Source organism: Cupressus sempervirens, chromosome 3 (genome assembly GCF_028749045.1).
Source record: "Cupressus sempervirens isolate cs-2001-9-10 chromosome 3, ASM2874904v1, whole genome shotgun sequence".
Taxonomy (NCBI): domain Eukaryota; kingdom Viridiplantae; phylum Streptophyta; class Pinopsida; order Cupressales; family Cupressaceae; genus Cupressus; species Cupressus sempervirens.
In genome coordinates this window covers 456,275,288-456,293,083 of record NC_143120.1, presented here as the reverse complement: position 1 = coordinate 456,293,083, position 17,796 = coordinate 456,275,288, and the positions used below count along the sequence as shown (strand labels likewise).

At 36.2% G+C, this 17,796-nt stretch overlaps 1 protein-coding gene across 1 annotated transcript in view; it reads right to left on the bottom strand.

Moving 5' to 3' along the window:
* The window catches only part of ARPC3 (actin-related protein C3), a gene marked incomplete at its 5' end in the record, with an annotated part of 45,690 nt that extends 28,351 nt beyond the window's left edge, over positions 1–17,339 (bottom strand). The window contains one exon of the mRNA XM_089816599.1: positions 17,130–17,339. Coding sequence (XP_089672725.1) covers positions 17,130–17,339 — 210 coding nt within the window. The remainder of the gene's footprint in view (positions 1–17,129) is intronic.
* Positions 17,340–17,796: the final 457 nt, after the last annotated feature.

Here is a 17,796-nt window from a genome sequence, read left to right as displayed (position 1 = left end):
GAAGAAATGATAAGTCTGGAAGAAGTTATGTAAATTTTGGAAATGTCTGTTCTGAGATAGAGTTTACAGAGGCATGTTCTGGTAAACTTGTTATATCTCTTAAAAGAGTTATTCTGAGAATAGAGGCTGAGGATTTGAAGAAGACATGTTGGCGATGACATGGCTAAGATCACTCATCATAATATTGCATGTATGGAAAGACATTTAAGTTGCAAGGTGGAAGATTAATGTTATCGCTAAGTGTAACGTGTTCTTCATGTGGTCCTATAATGTTTAATTGAGCAGGTCTAATAGCCGACTCAGGGAATTGTTTTATGGACTTGGTATAAAGGAAGGACATTTTCCTTTATCATATGACATGGTTGATGATTGATGATAAGCAGCAGTAAGAGCGGAATGCGAAGTTTAGCAGAGCAGTGCGGAAGTGAAGGAAACTTCATTGCCGAGGTTTTGCTGAGTGATCCGAGGTTTGGTATTTGGATTCGAGGTTCGTGATTTGGTCTACAAGGTTTGACAGTGATTAGTTTGGTTGACAGAACAAAGGAAAGAAGAACATAATAGTAAATTGCATGTTTGAGTAGTGAGCTCTTCTTGTAGTTGAAATTGCATGTTTGGGAAGTGGGCTCTTCTTGCATACATTGTACTACAACTCCTAACAGGGTTGGAATCTCCTAACAGGGATTCAAAGTCTCCTAACAGGGACTCTATGTACTAAATGTTGTAATAGACTCCTAACAGAGTCCATCCTCTAACAAGGAATATTTATATTAGTACATCATCTTGTGAGCATCATTCCCATCAGGGTTTTCCCTCTGATCAAGGGTTTCCCTAGTTAACATATCTAGTGTAATTGTCGATGCGCATCTTATTATGGTTGTTGTTTACTTTGATTGAATGGTTAAGTTTGTTTAAAGAAGATAAATGTTTTAATTGTTGGATAACCAATTCACCCCCCCCCCCCGGCTCAGTTATCTTGGTGGACTATTGTTTCTAACAAGGGGATGGGGAGATAGGGGAATGGGGGGACAAGTTTCCGGGACGAGGGGACAGACGAGCCTTAATTTGGGGACAGCAGGGGGGCGACGGTGGGGGATCGAGGGGGTTGTATATACTGTACATGTCGTACTTTAACTACTAGTGATGAAAAGATGTATTGCAATATAAGATATTAAGATGTAAAAGAGTAACTACTTGAACATTGCATTGAATTGGAATATCGAACATTGAACATAAATAGTCAAATCAGAAAATAATTAACACTAGGAGTCCCCCATCCTTGGTGGAGGTGGTGGAATCTGGTGGTGCCGTTGGAGACGGGGGAACGGAGTCCCCAAGTCCCCGGTGCGTGGAGCAAAAAGAGGGGGGACACGTCCCCATGTTACTATGGATGAAAGCCATCGAGGAGAGATCTTACTTGTCACTTTAATGGATTTTCGAAAGGATGCGGGATCCACTAGGCTGGTTGGTAAGACACTCATCTATCGGGGGACAATTCTTGTTATCCCTCCGACATATTTTATTCCATCTTCCTATATCAATGTGACATTTTTGTTGTCTCTCTAGCATGAAAATGTTGTGTTTTCCACATCAACATTATTTTTTTACCAGGAGTTACAACGTTCCCAAGAACTAAAAATTCAATGTTGAACCACTTCTTTTGACATATACACGCAATGCCAATGCTTCCCCATGCCCATTTACCACTTGCAAGGGCATGGATTGTCCTTTTCAGCTATCAAATGCATAATTTTGGCCATTTCATGTCACTACTATGTACACATTAAAATCTGATTTTGTTCTGATTTATCTTTCATGTTGTCCGATTGTTTTGTAATTGTAACTCCACTATGGTTGAAGTTTGAAGTTTGAACTCACTATTGTATTTTGAGTTATGCCTGATCTCTTTAAAAGTCAGCTTTGTACATATTTTGAGAGATTCTCTTCTAATTCTCTTGTAGTAGCTTATGCTTTGCAACTGCAATTTTCCTTTACTTGATAGCAATGAAAATCTCATTTTTGACCTTTTCTTACATTTAGATGTCTTGTGTGTATTACTTCACCTTTAGCTTTGAATGCTTCTTTTTGTTCTAGTTCGTATATTGCATTAAATCTACTTGTTGTATTGTGGAAATCCTCTTTCCTTGCAACATCTAAATAGTTGTAACCTCCATATGTGTTCTTCGAATGTATTGATTAAGAAATGTCTTTGCTTTAGGGTTATTTATTGATGTTTGTGTATTCATAGGTAGAAAGATCCATGTTTCAATCTAGTGCATCCCCACCATTTCCCTTTCTGCATTCTCCCTTTTACCTTAAAGTTGTAAGGAAGTCGTCTCTCTCCGAAGATTCAGCCTCACATCTGCAAGGTCCCACATTTGGAGGATGTTTCAAATTTTCAATGTTTCACAAGGTTGCTTGGGGGTCATATCCCATGCATGGGTGCAAACTCTTGTGATAACAGTAATGACATCCTCCTCCAACATGGACTTAAGGGTCAAGTAGGTCTCTAAATTTTGGATCCGTGCATGGAATAGAAATTTTCCCGACCCATCAAGATTAAAAATGATCAATCTTCCCACTTTGTGTTGTAAATCTTTATTAGTTTGAACCCTCTCCTTGTAGTGATTCCTTCTTGCCTTGACCTTACAATACACCATAAATGGAATGCTTTTCTTGACTTCAAGATCAGGCCTTGAATATGCTTTGGCAAGTTCATTCATATGAGGATTGGGTATATTATTTTCCCTAGTTTTACTTGTTAGCCCTTTCTTGATCAAGAAGGGAGGCCCCAAAGTTCTTGGGATCAATCCTATAGTGGTTTCATTGTTAATTTTGGATTGCCTAATAGTGATATATCTTTCAATCCTTTAGTTGGGTCTAAGAGTGTTTATGGTGGTGGTGACATTTTGTAGGGCTTGGGCTATATGTTCCATAAAGGCCCTAAATCCTTGCTCCAATTGTACAGTTCTTCCATTGTCTTGATTTGCAATATGTTTTTCCGTCTCTAGAGCTCTTAAAGTCCTTTGACTAAGTTGCACCAACAATTGTTCATCCCTCAAGCTAGCAAGAACGATGCTCTAATACCACTTGTGATGTCGCTTCTTGCAGATGCCTTGTTCTTAAAACATTTCCCCTAATTCATAATTACCAAGTAGAATAGAATTAGTAACCTTATCTAACCAATTGAGACCCTATAAAATGTTAGGAAAATCATTAGAACGTAATCCAAAAAATAAATCTTCCTTATTAGAGATATTAAAAACATAATTTATTTCAACAAGGGTTAGGAACATTAAACTAACGACAAGGTCTATTCAATTTTATTGACAAGTCCAACCATAGGAGTGGCAAGATAAGGGTGTATTAAGGTACCTTAATAAATCCTCCATCCTATGTGGCTCTTTCCATCCATATAAGGGGGTGTAGCTAGTGAGTTGCCATAATCTATTAATCCTTTACCCTAGGTCCAAGAGCCCATTATTATCCTTTTTGGCCTGATGTGGCTCTTGCCATCCATATGAGGGGGTTTACCTGGTGAGATGTTCACAATTCATCAACCCTCTACCTTGGGTCCAAGAGCCAATTATTATCCCTCTTGACCTCATGTGGCTCTTGCAAATCCATATGGGGGTGTACCTAGTGAGGAATCCATAACTGTTTCTCTATTCCACTTCCACCCTTATTCTCTTCCCATGATTGGAGTTCTCTATCATAATGTACAACCAAGCATATAAGAGTTCCAGAATATATGCATATATTCTTCAAATGGAGATCACACAATAATATATCATATTTATGCATGTTATTCATAAGCAAAAATCAATCATAAGAAATCATTAATGAGAATACACCATGCTGCTCATTACCAGAACTGATAGTTCATACTGATTTATGGATAACACTCAAACACTTAAGATTGATTGTTGTAGACTAAACTTGCTTGGGGTCAGATGCCTTTCTTGAACACTAGCCTTTAATACTTATACCATTCCCTTCTGGTGGGGTAGATGTATTTTCCAACTTGTATCTCTTCCAAAACCAGCGCATCCCTTGATTAATTAAATCACATCCTTTCACTTAACCGCACCTTGCTAACACTAACAAGCATCTCTCTTGTTAAGCAAATTGCTCATTATTTTTTATATATAATTTTATAATAAATCAATCATCATATTAGTTTGCAGGCTTGTTTCTGAATCATACTTGGAGGACAATTACTGTGTACATGATATCAGTGTATGTGTACATGATATCAGTGTATGTAAAAATATTGTTTGATACCTTATCTTCTGGATCAGCATCTTCAGAAAATCATGAGGTTTTATAAATAAGACAATTTCCTGATGGATTTAGGGAGCCCTCATAGTGGGGATGTGACAGCCTCATTGAAACATTACAAGAACCATAGATCAAGGGTGATCCTTTCCTGACTTACGAAATCAAATCAAAAGTATGACCTATTGGAGACAACTGAATATCATATTAGAATAATATCAAAGAATTATTAAACGTCAAGGATTACAGTTGTAATAAAGTCGTAATAAAGTCACCTTAGTGGCAAGTGTCTTCTAATTTTTTAGTTTACTATTTTAGAGTGAGGTGAGTCATGTCATTGTTATCTTGTTGCCTGGTTTCATCCTCTATCCTCTATATAAGGAGATGAAACTCTTTGTGGTCTGTATCCTGTTATTTAATAGGATATTAAAAATTTGTGCTCTATTAAGTTCTACAATACATCAGTGATGAAGCCTTCCATCTTGTTCTGAAGCATTCGTAGATCTCCTTTGGGCATTGGTATAGACAAGCCAACTGCACAGTAAATATCCTCGTCAATGTGGAAGAGGTTCTGGATTTGAATCATGTAAACGAGTGTAAGCCAAAAGACAAGAAAGTAGGAAGTACCATAAGACCCTGTGGTTATGGACAAAAGCATCTTGTGCCTTGCTCCTTGCTCCTTGCTCCTAAGCTTATAATGGAAAATTCAAGGAATAAGGATCTTGAGGATCTTAAGTAGCTCCTCACCTCCATGACCACTAAGTCAAATCTGACAACGGTGGCAAAGATTCATTAATGACACTATGAAAACTGATGTCCCCCTACTCCTCGAACAATTAAGACTTTATATGGCAATCCAACTTATCACCTTCTTTACACTTTATTCCTTGCTTGAACACTCTGCTTTTGAATTAATGTTGTTCCTGTCATAGGCAATTGGGTGCTGTTTGGATCTTAATGAAAGCACACGAGGACTCCTACTAGACTAAGCTCTAGTGGTACTTGCAAGAGGAGTTCAACTGAAGAATAGAATCCATCCTATCAAAGGGAATACTAATATTCTTTTCAAGGCATGTTCTCAGACAGTGATATCAAAGCTGTACTGATTCTTCATCTCCTTATGTCATTAGCTCCATTAAGCATATACTGCATATGGTAGCTAGCCACTGTTAAGATGATACTCAATCCATCAAGCTAGTGAGAATTTTTTTTTTTGAAAACTGGCAATGTGTCCCCCATGCGCCTGCAAAAAAATTCATTAAACTTTCCAAAAAGACAAATGCAGATGCAGCAGCATTATATCCTGCATCGATAACTTGCACTTTAAGCCTTTATGCTATCAGCAAAATTGCAGCCTTTGGAATTTGGAAGCAATGATGTCGCCACTGAGAGGAATTTCTATTTGTGGGCAACATGTAATTATGGCAGGCATCTCACAAAATATGAAAACCAAGTAGAAGAGCAGGTGACACTACCTTGCACCATGCCCTCTGCTTTTTCTCATCTTTATATTCGGTCTGAAGAGGAGAGCATTATATGAAATATCTCATTGTTCAAGCTTATTCCCAATCTTGCATATTTTTTTACAAGTTGGATAAAAATAAGTAGAGAATTTAAAGCTTTGTGCTTGATTTGTTGCTTATTGATCGGTACTTGTTTCTTACTGTACTGTTCAATGTTCAGTTTGCAAAATCTCATAAAATCATGTTCTGTTTCAGTTACCGGTATTTTGTAAGCATCTAATTTATGTATTCAGTGGCCTATTCAAAAACTAGTGCATGTTTGATTTTATTTCAAAATAAATAACAATCATTCTTTGCATGAAGTGTTTAAATGATATTTCAGCTTAATTTTCGTGCAAAGACCACATATATTGCTTGCATGTCTTCTTTTCAACAGTGAGATTATAATCCAAAATGAAAGTATGTATAAAATGTTTTGGTTGATTTTAGAATTAGGGAACTTTCCCTAATATTTTGAAGATAGGTTCTACCTCACGTGCTGTGTTTTGACTTTGTTCCAAAAAGAGGAATGGAAATGATAATAGTTAAAATGCAATTTATCGTAAAAAAATCATATTTTTGATCAGCATTGCTAATGTCACTTGGTGATTGGCTCAATCAATGTAAATGTTGTAGGTGGCCTTAATGAAGGCAGTGGACCTGTGGGTGTTACTGATGCCAATCACCCTGTACAGAAAGAGGTTGATACTATTTGTAATATTGATATATTGTAGCTGCCAGGACATCCGATAATATAAATATAGATGGTCTTGTAGAAGGTGGGTGTAGAGTATGAATTAGCATAAAGAAATTGGTGGTTGTTGGTTTAAAGGCTACTGGCCCTGCTGGGTGTAAAGTGAAGACCACGTCTATCCTAGTTTCTTTGAAAAGATAAGCATAGGTGGCTCTTTTGCTAGTCCTCTCAATGGCTGTGGCACTGGTGTTGGCAGCTGGTGCACCTTCCTTACATAACAGATGTAATGATATTGATGGCCTTTCAAGGTTAATAAAGTGTATAATCTGCATTGTAGCATTGTTGTGATTTTAGTAAAAGCAAAGTGTGTGGTCAATGAACACATCTCAGAATGGCAGCATCTTCACCGATTTTGGGTTTCAGGAGATGGAAAATGAGCTTTTGAGATACCTAAATACTGAGCCATGCTCCCAGCCCAGCTCCCCTTCTACCTTCATAATGCTCATCACAAATTAAAAAGTAATTTTGTATCACTTACATGGATTGAGCATTGCATCTGTTGCATTTTAAGAGGATTAGCTATTTTTGGATCCAGTGTGTATGCTTTCTGAGTAGCTAATGCAAGGACTCGGGCATTACAAATTTAGATTTTTGGATTCTGTATTATTCTAGTTTTTTAATTAGGGAGTATGATTGTCAAGTTATTAAGGATGGAAGTTAGAAGGAAGTATTTTGCTTCCTGCTGCTCAACTGTTTAGCTTTATTAATCTTACTGCCAAGTTTTAAGGACAATAGATAAGTTGGCAGCATTTTGTATGATGGGATGCCTGGCCATTAATTAAAAATGCTTTCACATAAATAACATAGATGCATGAGTGGGTTGTAATTGAGTTAGTTCCATGCTACCAAGAATTGTGTGGCAAGGGTGAATTATAAGGGGTATTACATGCTCCAAATGCTTTGTCAATAAGGCAAGGATACTCGAGAATGAAAAAATGGTGAATTAAATACTCTTCAAACACATTAATTAGTTACCATCATATGCTTAAAGATGCTTGTGTACTAAGAGAGCTCCCTTGACATGAAATTATCACCAAGATGCAAAAATGTAATTTGTACAATGAATACTCATTGAGTTCATCTTAAAAATTTGAAAACCAAACAAACAAATTCCCACAATAATTAAACATCTACATAAAAATATCCATTTAAGCCTTCACCTACTTACATAAAAATAAGTGTTCCACAAGGACATGTCTCCTCTGCACCCCATCCCCCGAGAAAAACCCACATTTCCAGGATGGGGATGTTTTCAAAAATAAAATACCAAAAAAAAAAAAAAAAACAAATTTTCCATTGATTCTAGTTCTCATGGCCAATGGGCCCCAACGAGGCCCTACAAAGCACCCTCAAATCCTAATTTTGATGGTGTGAATATGAGAGTAAAAGAGTGAGAGTTAAGTCCTGCAAATGAAACAGGGCTGTGGAGTTACAAGAAGAGGATCTACACCAAGTTTTAAGTATTTTTCAAACAGAAAATCTTGTGGTTGTACACAGTGCCTTGCATCTTATTGACTGCAACATGCTACTGTAAAAGGAATGTCCAGGAGTGCAATGGGGTTTAAAGCCGAAGGAGACAGCACAGATTGATGAGGATACTACAGTTACATGGGCAGACCAGGTTGGTATTAGTTTGAAGGACTTTGACCATGTGCAGTCCAACAGTTCTAGTGATGAGAGGTTTGGGGATGATTTTGAAAATGTGTGATCATCATTATGAAATCTTGAATATGGTAAAAAATTCAAATCTCGATATTTTCATTGTTCGATGTTAAATTGTTAAAGTTCATTTCAAAGTTTAGGACTTTTTAAGTTTTACTAATTGCCAAATTTTCCTTCGTAATCCTTACACTCATACATCTTTTTATAACTTTTTTTTTCAAGTACTATATATGTTTGTGTGAGGATGCTACGGTTACACAGGCAGGGCTGGTTGGTATTACTGTATTAGTTTGAAGGAGCTTGACCATGTGCAGTCCAACAATTCTAGTGATGAGTAGTTTTGGGATAACTTTGTACATTTGTAATCATCATTATGAAATCTTGAATATGGTAAGAAATTCAAATTTTGACATTTTCATTGTTCAAAGTTAAATTGTTGATGCTCAGTTCAAAGTTTAGTACTTTTTTAGTATTACTAATTTGCCAAATTTTATTTATACTTCTTACACTAATACATCTTTTTATAACTCTTTATATATATATATATATATATATATATATATATATATATATATATATATATCAGTGCCACACCCCACCATCGCTTTGCCATCATCCGCCATCCATCCCCAATTTTATGCTCTAAGTCCCTCTAACCTACCTCAAATCCCATTCCCCATCAAAAAACCCCATGGTACTATGATAAATATTAGATACATGAGCAAATCAAGGCTAAAATCAAAATGCAAACAAGGTTGACAAAAGTTGTCGTGAGTGGTACGAGCATCACATATGGCTGTCCTCCACCTCTAACTCTCTTTGGGGATATACATTGACAAGCTAGAAGATAAATAAACAAATATAAGCGAAAGAGGTTCTCCTTGACTATGCAGTGAAACTCTCACTTTATGCCAATAATCTAAGATACCAAATTCCTCTATAATGCCCCACATCTAATTCCAATTTTGTTTCGCTTCTAGTTCTTTCAAAAACTGAGTTCAGGCAAGGCCCATCCCAAGCAATTGGGTCCTTGTGGATCTAGCCACCTAGGAGGGACCCAAGAAGAATCTGGGGGAAATCAAAGGCACCCAAAGTTGTTGGCGACCAAAAATGGGCCTCACATGCCATTTTTTATTTTTTTAAATCTAAAACCCTAAGGGCCCGTTTGGTGAGCGGAATAGGAATACATATTCTGGAATACGTATTCTGGAATAGAACGTATTCCTGTTCTCTGTTTGGTTCAGCCAATATTTGATGGCAATTCGCGGACCCGAAAATTTATGTTTTCAAAATTAAAAAAAATGGAATAGGAATATGTATTCCAATACCACCTATTTTGGTGGAATTGCAAAACCCCATTTTTGGGCCAAAAATGGAATACGTATTCCATTTTTGCTTCGAATTCCAATCCCGTTTTGGTGCATCCAAACAAGGAACTCACAATTTTTGAAATACGTATTCCTATTCCACTCACCAAACGGGCCCTAATTTCAACCATAAAGCATACATTTGGTCATTTGAGGATATTTCATTTATCTCTCAAGCATTTCTCACCTTTTTTGCTTTGTTGCACAGCTGTAGCATTTTTCTTCGAAGGTGAATGTTGTGAAGGACTAAGATCTGCATCAAAAGCTTAGAAATCATTGGGGGAGGCAGATTTATGGGTCAAAGGTGAGTGAATCTTTACTTTGTTCAAGTTTTTTTTTAAATTCTAGTTTTTTACTTTTTTATACTTCGTATACATATTAAAGGGTTATGGCCAATTTTTTCAATTAATTTTTTTTCAATAATGTCTTGATTTCTATTTTCCATTTTAGGTTCATTAGTCAAAGTTAGAAACAATGGTAGGAAGTGAAAGTGGAGGCTTTAGTTCAGTTGTTGGGGCAAACCCTTTTTAAATTGATGTAGATTCACAACTTTGGCATTACACAACAATGATTAAGGCATTGCCTAGTGGTGGGAGTTTTCTTTGGAGGTGTAATTATTGCAACATAGAGTATTCAAGCTCATACTTTCGAGTGAAGCCTCACTTCGATCCCAGCATTGGAAAGGGAATGAAATCCTATAAGGGGAAGATGGGGATGAGCTGCCAACTCGTTTAATCTTGCAATATGTTAGAGAACAAGGGGAACTTGATAAGAGAAGCAACAAAGGAAAGACTACTCCATTCCTTGCCCAAACAAGCTCAAGGAGATCTCCTAGTGGCTTAGTAAAATCCTCTAGCCCACATCCTTTCTTGCCAACATTGCCAGGTTCCGAACCACAAATTGTTGCATGAAAAAGAGGCCCATTTGAGGTGGCCTTCAAAAGTGAAATTAGACAAGTTACTAATCAAAGTGTTGCTTGTTGCATCTATACCAACGGGCTTCCATTAAACCTTGTTAAATCACCTTATTGGCAGGAAATAATGACTACCCCTTGCAATACACCCCCTAAGTCTCAAGTATGAGAAGGTGCAAATCATTTTATTGGAGAAGAAGAAAGCCTTGGTAAGTTGGCAGAGACATAATTGAGAGTGATCAAGGATACATAGACGGAAACAAGTGTGTCCACCATTTATGATGAATGAAAAGATTGCAAGAATAGGCCCTTGATCAATATTATAGTGGTGTTACCTAAAGGCGTGATGTTCTTGAAGGCAATGGATAGTGAAGGGCAACTGAAAGATACAAGTTTCATTGCCAATATCCTCATGAAATCAATTTAGACAGTGTGGGCTATATTTTTTGTCCAAGTTATAACAGACAATGCCAAAAATTGTAGGGCAGCTAGGGCTATAGTGGAGGCCACATATAATCACAATTTCTGGACACTATTTACAGTCCACTCACTCAATTTATTCATGCAAAAGATTGGCACTCAAATTGAATGGGTCAAAAAAAAATTACACAAGGCCAAGGAGATACAAATGTTTGTGACTAACAATCACATGACACAAGCCATGTTCAGGACCTCTTCATTAAAGTTGTAAATATAATTTAATTTTGTTTTTTATATTTATTTTCTAGTTTTAAATTTTTATTTTAAAAAAATTTATAGTTGAAATTGATATATGGCATGTTTGTTTTATGCCAAGTTGGGTTGCTAAAGCACAATTTGCATCTCACACAATCGCCTTAAGATGGCTTGTGAAGGTGCGAGAAGCCTTGAGTGCTTTGATCATCAACACTTTGTGGGGCCTGTGAAGCCAATCAAACATAGAAAGAGTCCAAAAAGTAAAAGCATTGGTTCTTGATGATAAATGGCGGGATCATATGAAATACATTTTGGAATTCATTGAGCCCATCATGAGCATGGTTAGATATGCTGATACTAATCATTGGTCCTTGATGATGAATAGTGGGATCGTGTAGAATATGTTTTGGAATTCACCAAGCCCGTTATGAGCATGATTATGTATGTTGATATTGATCACCTATGTTTGGGTGAAATTTATGATGGCATGGACACCATGGTGGAGAACATAAAAGCAATAATAGTGGCCAAAGAACATAACATTTTTCAAAGTTATGGAAAAAATTATCGTTGACCACTGGAACAAGATGACCATCCCCAAACATCGCTTGGCATATGCTTTGTCGCCAAAGTTTTAAAACTAAGAGAGGGTTTTACAACCAAGGAGGGTGGTGCCATATAGAGATGCAAAGGTTGCTTTTGGTTAGAAGGTTGCATATGATGATGATGAAACTCAAAATATTGTCTTGACCAAGTTTGCCTAATTGGTATCTACCAATTATCATGGCTTAACACTCTTCATGCTCAATATAGGATGGATGTTGATGAATGGCGGTACACATATGGTCAAGGCTCCATTTTTGTGCAACCTCTTGCAATTAAGGTTCTCTCCCAAGTATGTGTCATTTTTTTAATATTATTTTTCACATGATCATGATGTTATCATATTGAAATTACATACTAATTGTTGTTGTAAACTCAACAAGTTAATTGGAGTACATACTTCATCCACTTGGTCAAGTGTACTCGTTTGGGTGCCAAAAAAGCAAAGTATTTGGTCGTCATACACTCGAACCTTCACCTGTTATTGCATAAGAAACTAGAGTATCGTGAGGGTGCGACAAGGAATTGGAATCTAGTCTGATTTAGATGTCATGGTCACAAAACTTGCCCAGGACTTTGTGGATGAAGAAGAGGCAGCTCTTCCATATGACACGTACATAGCAAATGGCAGGGGTAGCAGTTTAAATGAAGTTGAAGTGGAACCAAATGTTGACCTTGATTCCTATGATGATGATGATGATGATGATGATGAAGAATTTGAATATTAAAAATGAACTATGGCTCGTAATTTGAATTTTCATAATGCAATGGCATTTTGAGACTTTTGCAAATTATGAATATGATATATGAAGTATTTTGTTTATACTTTTATTGGCACTTATGGACTTATGAGTATCACACTTCTAACCTAAATCTTATTATTATTATATATTTGAATTTTTTAACCAATGATGAATGAACATTGAACATGTTAGATGTATGAATCTATGATGTGTGTGTGTGTGTACAATTTTATATTATATCAATATGTATATATACTCTTGAAAATATCTACGTAGATATATACCAGCGGAAACAGAACCTGCCCCAAAAAAAATTCCAAACCCATGAAGCTGAATCCATATCTGAACCAGGATCGGTAACTTAGCCAATAACCTAATTCTAAAAACAAAGACAAACCAAGATTAGAGAAAACAATTGTGGACTTTAGAGCTCTTTTATAAAGACATAGGTATGCAAATGAATATCAGCAAAACCAAAATTATGATTTTCTTAAAGGAAGAATAATTTCAACTTTGAATTTGAAGGAGAGTCCCTTGAATTAGTGGCAAAATACTCATTATCTTGGCATTCACTTTTTACAACAAACTCAATTGGATCACATGTAAGACGAAAAGGATATGAGAAGGACAAAGAACTCTTTGTGTGCTTCAAAATAAGTGCAGAAATACCAAGTTGTGGGGTTCATGGACCACCAAGATCCTATCTGGTTTACTTACCACACCAGTGGTCTTATATGGCTGCAAGCTAAGAGCTAACAGAATGTCAAGTTTGAGATTGTGGCAAAGAGAAAGGATCCAAAAGCATCTAATCACTAACAATTTCAAAATCAAGGCTTGAGTCAACTATGAAGTTATCCTTGCAGAAACAAGAACTTCCCATTTAGAAACAACAATCATGACCAAGTTAAGCTATTCCTAAAATAGAAAACATTAAAATTTTCGAGTCACTTGGGGCTGCAAAAGATGAGTTGCCCAAGAAGAGAAAAATGTGGGTGAAATGGAATGATGTGGATGAATACTTGGGATATCAGCCTAAATAAACGCCCAAACTGCAAAAAAGACATAAAAAACTATGTGAATGAAAAATTAGACCACTGAAGTGAAGAAGAAAACAAGCAGAAAAAAATAACATTACATTGTCGTGTTCAATCCAGCTTAGCATTGTGAAAAATCTTATATAATATCTTAAGTAAAATGAAGAGAAAATACTCTAATTGCTTAAATAAGGACTAGCGACAAACATATGGACAACACCAAAAGAAGAATGGTAACAAATGGTTCGTATTGTTTGTGACATAGGGAAAGTAGAAACAGGGGAACATTGTGTCTTTAGAATGCCCAAAGTAGAAGGGCATGCAAACCAAATATGTGAAAATCAAAACATTAAAAGTTGGCTCCATTATAGAACTGCATCAAAAGGATTGGGAGAAGACGTATCGCATAAGTCTTTTGAGTAGTTGTAGGCTTGTAGCAGCCAGTGCAATCAGCGGTCCCATAGCCCCATAGGGTCTCATGGATGTAACTAAAATCATTTCATGAATGGATGATTTGTAATTGAATTAAACCCACCTAGGTAGGAATTGTGAGACAAGGGTAACTTATAACATCATAAGACATAACATACTCCAAATTTTTTGCCGGTGAGAAAGAGACAAGAAGATGAAAAGACCAAATTGGTGAATGAATTCACCACGCTTTCCCCATATTAAAAAATGCTTAAAGGTATCTATATGCTAATGGGAGTCTCTTTGCCCTAGCAATTTTGACCAACATTAAAGAGAAAATTTGTCATAAAAATTTAGTGGCCCTTAATTGAAATCATCTTGAGATGACTAAAACCCAAGCAAATAAAGTACCACAATATGAAATATTTGTAATTTTAAACTATTCTATTTCGAGAAGCACAAGAGATGGCCATGTCTTCCTTGGCACTCTCTCAAATTGCAATAAAACTATAAATTGATCTAAAGATGTTTGATTTTTCTAAAGATCTGATACATGTTACATACTTCAAGGCCACAAAACAAGTACCCATGTAAGGGATGAGAACAGGCATGAATCCCAGGCAGAACATCCAAGAACTGGTTTCTCCATAACATGCTGCATCTAGACTTAGGATATGAGATCTCAACAAGAAGAAGCACGTACAAGATAACTGTTTTAGGCTAATATTCATGACCGCAATACCTTGATTAAGTTGCCCCCATAATGATTATTGCACTGGATAAATATGTCAGATGTTACCAACTAACGTATTCAACAAATGTCAATGGATGTTGTCAAGTGAAGATATAGGTCACTTATCACAAAGATAATCCATTTTAAAAATGCAAATGACATGGCTTGTATTAAGTTTTCTCTGTAATAATACAGCTTGAAGAATGCAACCCCATCTCTCCTGCAGTTTTTCCCATGAACAGAATAAGTAAATTATTCTGGTACCATTTCATTGACTATATATAAGCATAAATAGATCAAACTCACACCTTAAAGCCATAACATTCCTTGCCAATTCCCTGAGCTAGTGCAAGGAACTGACAGAATGAATGAGCAGGATGAAGTATTTGCTTGCATTTTACCATAGTAACAAAGGAAAGGTTCAACAAATAGAAATTCATAAAGCAAAAAGTTGGGAAGTAAAGAGAAGTGGTGAGGGACTGAAGGTATATAGAATTATAATATTATATCAATACAATATTATAAATGTCTGGAAATGAAATGAAATGATTTTAATTATGCCCACAATACTAATGATTTATGGCACTGAAAACATATCTACTCTCCCCTATTGAAAGGGGCTAAAAATAGGATAAAGTTGCTTCTTAATAAAGTCTTTTTCTCTCCTGATTATGTCATAAATTTAGCATGATTTTCTAATTTCACATCTTTAATGAGTTCATAGACACAGTGCAGACTCAAGTCTTAAGGTCTCGATATGGATGATCCAATATAATTGTACGCAGGACATTGCATAATGAAATGATTATAGATTTCCTACTATGTTGTGCACTACAGATATCCTCTCCTTTCCATGTATGACAGGTGTTTTCTTTCAGTCTACCTGGGTTCTGGTTTTGAGCTATGAAAATCTTCTCCTTCCTTTTGATTTCTACCCTTGTACATTCATTTAAAGGATTACAATCATTGGAATAGTGTTGCATTTCCTTCTTAAAGAGAGTTTGGCAGTTCATATATTTTGTTTTCCCAAGGTTTGATACAGCTGATTTCAGTCATTCAGGATACATATAATAGAAACATATAAAATAGCCACAATTGTACAAAATTGAGATACATTATTGAAAACAAAGCTAATTATTGATAATGTGATGTCGATGGTGAAACCATAAATGTGAAGATAAGTCAAAATAGGCCCTTGGTCTACTGGTGGATTTGAATGGCTCACAAAGAGCCCACCAGGGATCAAGTCTTGCTGAGTGCAAGGCTCCGACATCATAAGGGATGAGGCTGGGATCGTGTCCAGGGTGATTTTGACGGTGTGGATGCCCCTCAGTCTTTGGCCCTAAGCCAAAGAGGTTTCAGGCACAAGTGGGTCCATAACAGATCCCTAAAAAGTCTATGTGGTGGCCTTCGCTGGTTGGTAGCTCACAGGCTTCATGCCTTGCTGGGTTGCCTCGCAGGCCTGAACCCTCCATCAAAAAAAAAAGTCTAAATTCATTTCAATTACTTGGGTTTCGATCAGAAACCATTCGGGGAAAAATGCTGCTTATCCATCTGACTCCAAATTCTTCAAAAAATACACTTTCGGATAAGTTACTTTTGACTTGTCCTTTTAAAAATGCAATTTGGCTAGGGTGAGACCAGGACAGGTACAGGTTTATCCGGAGTTTCTGATGAACCTGGAAACTTAGATAATTTCTTTTACATAATGTTGCTTTCTGTGTTAGTGTTTGGACCCATCAATCTCCTGTGTTGTTTCGTCCATGTTCCCTTTCTCTTCTCTTCTGTTTTACCATTGTCAACCTGTTAGTCTCGATGCCATCACCTCTCTTCGAGTACTTAATAAGCAAATCTAAAGGCAAAGTGACTCACTCTACTAGAAGAATCTTTAGAAATTAATTCCATATAGATTTTTTTAATATGAAGTCAATTAAAGTTAGAGAGTCGATCTACAAAAATTGTACAGTCAAAAAGGAAGGAAAAAGTTTCTCCTTCTTCTTTTTCACAAATCCAAGCCTTTCGGCTACCATGTTATACGCTGCACAGTTGGAGGCTCCAACAAAGTTTTTAATAAATTCGCAGAAGCGGATCTAGTGAAAGAAGTGCGTGCGGTTCTGAAGCATAATCGTTTCCTTGTCCCTTCCAGAGCTATAGTTTATGTAGTTTCTTCGATCTCATTAATCTGACACTATACTAACAATAATGTATGTGTTATTCAATTTCGGGATGTTTTGAGGTATGTTTTGTGAATTCGTGGTGCTTTTATAACCCACAAGTCCTACAATTGAAGAAGGGGAAGTGAAAGAGAGATTGAATTGTTCCATCGTCATCTTTAGATAAAGTACTGATTTGATTTCTGAAGGAAAATGTATGGTGGCTCTTAACGCAGGGCCAATAAAATTCTAAGGGTTTTTTGAATTATAAAAGAGAAAATGCAAATTACATACGATTTCGTACCTGTTGAATGGCAAGCAATGCGTAATGGTTTCTGCAATTTTGGAAGGTAGGAATTGCGTAAATTTCGACTTTAGAAACGGTGTGGATTCCTTTCACTTTCAATTCACCAATGGCCGTTCTTTTACAGAATCGGGATATATTGCTATTTTGGGTATTATTATCCGCGTAACTCAATATTGTGCTGTAATCATATGTTCTTTGATAATCGAATAATTATTACGTAAAGTGAAATTATTCTTCTTCCATGTCTGGAGTTGCTAGAGGGACGTCTAGTTTGTGTACAATTTCCCTTGTATCAATTTAAAAGGATGGAAATAAGGACCATTGAGATCGAATTCAAAATTGTCAATCTTTTTATTAAGGAATATTTAATTGGCCCAACTTCAAATCAATTGAATTACTAAAAGTTAGACATAAAACAATGAATGTGTAATTAAGTTATTTCTTTTGTTGAAGTTTTATTTAAATGATTGGATATCATGAAATATGAATTAGGTTCAAAGATGTGAAATTGAACAATAATCAGCCTAAATAGTAAGCTATATATCTAATATGACAACTCCAAATATAGATTTGGAAAGAGAAAACATAAAAGAACTTGCTACTAGAATTCAGTCTTAAAAGTAAAGAATTGTTTCAATAGACAACCTAGTCCCAATGATATTTG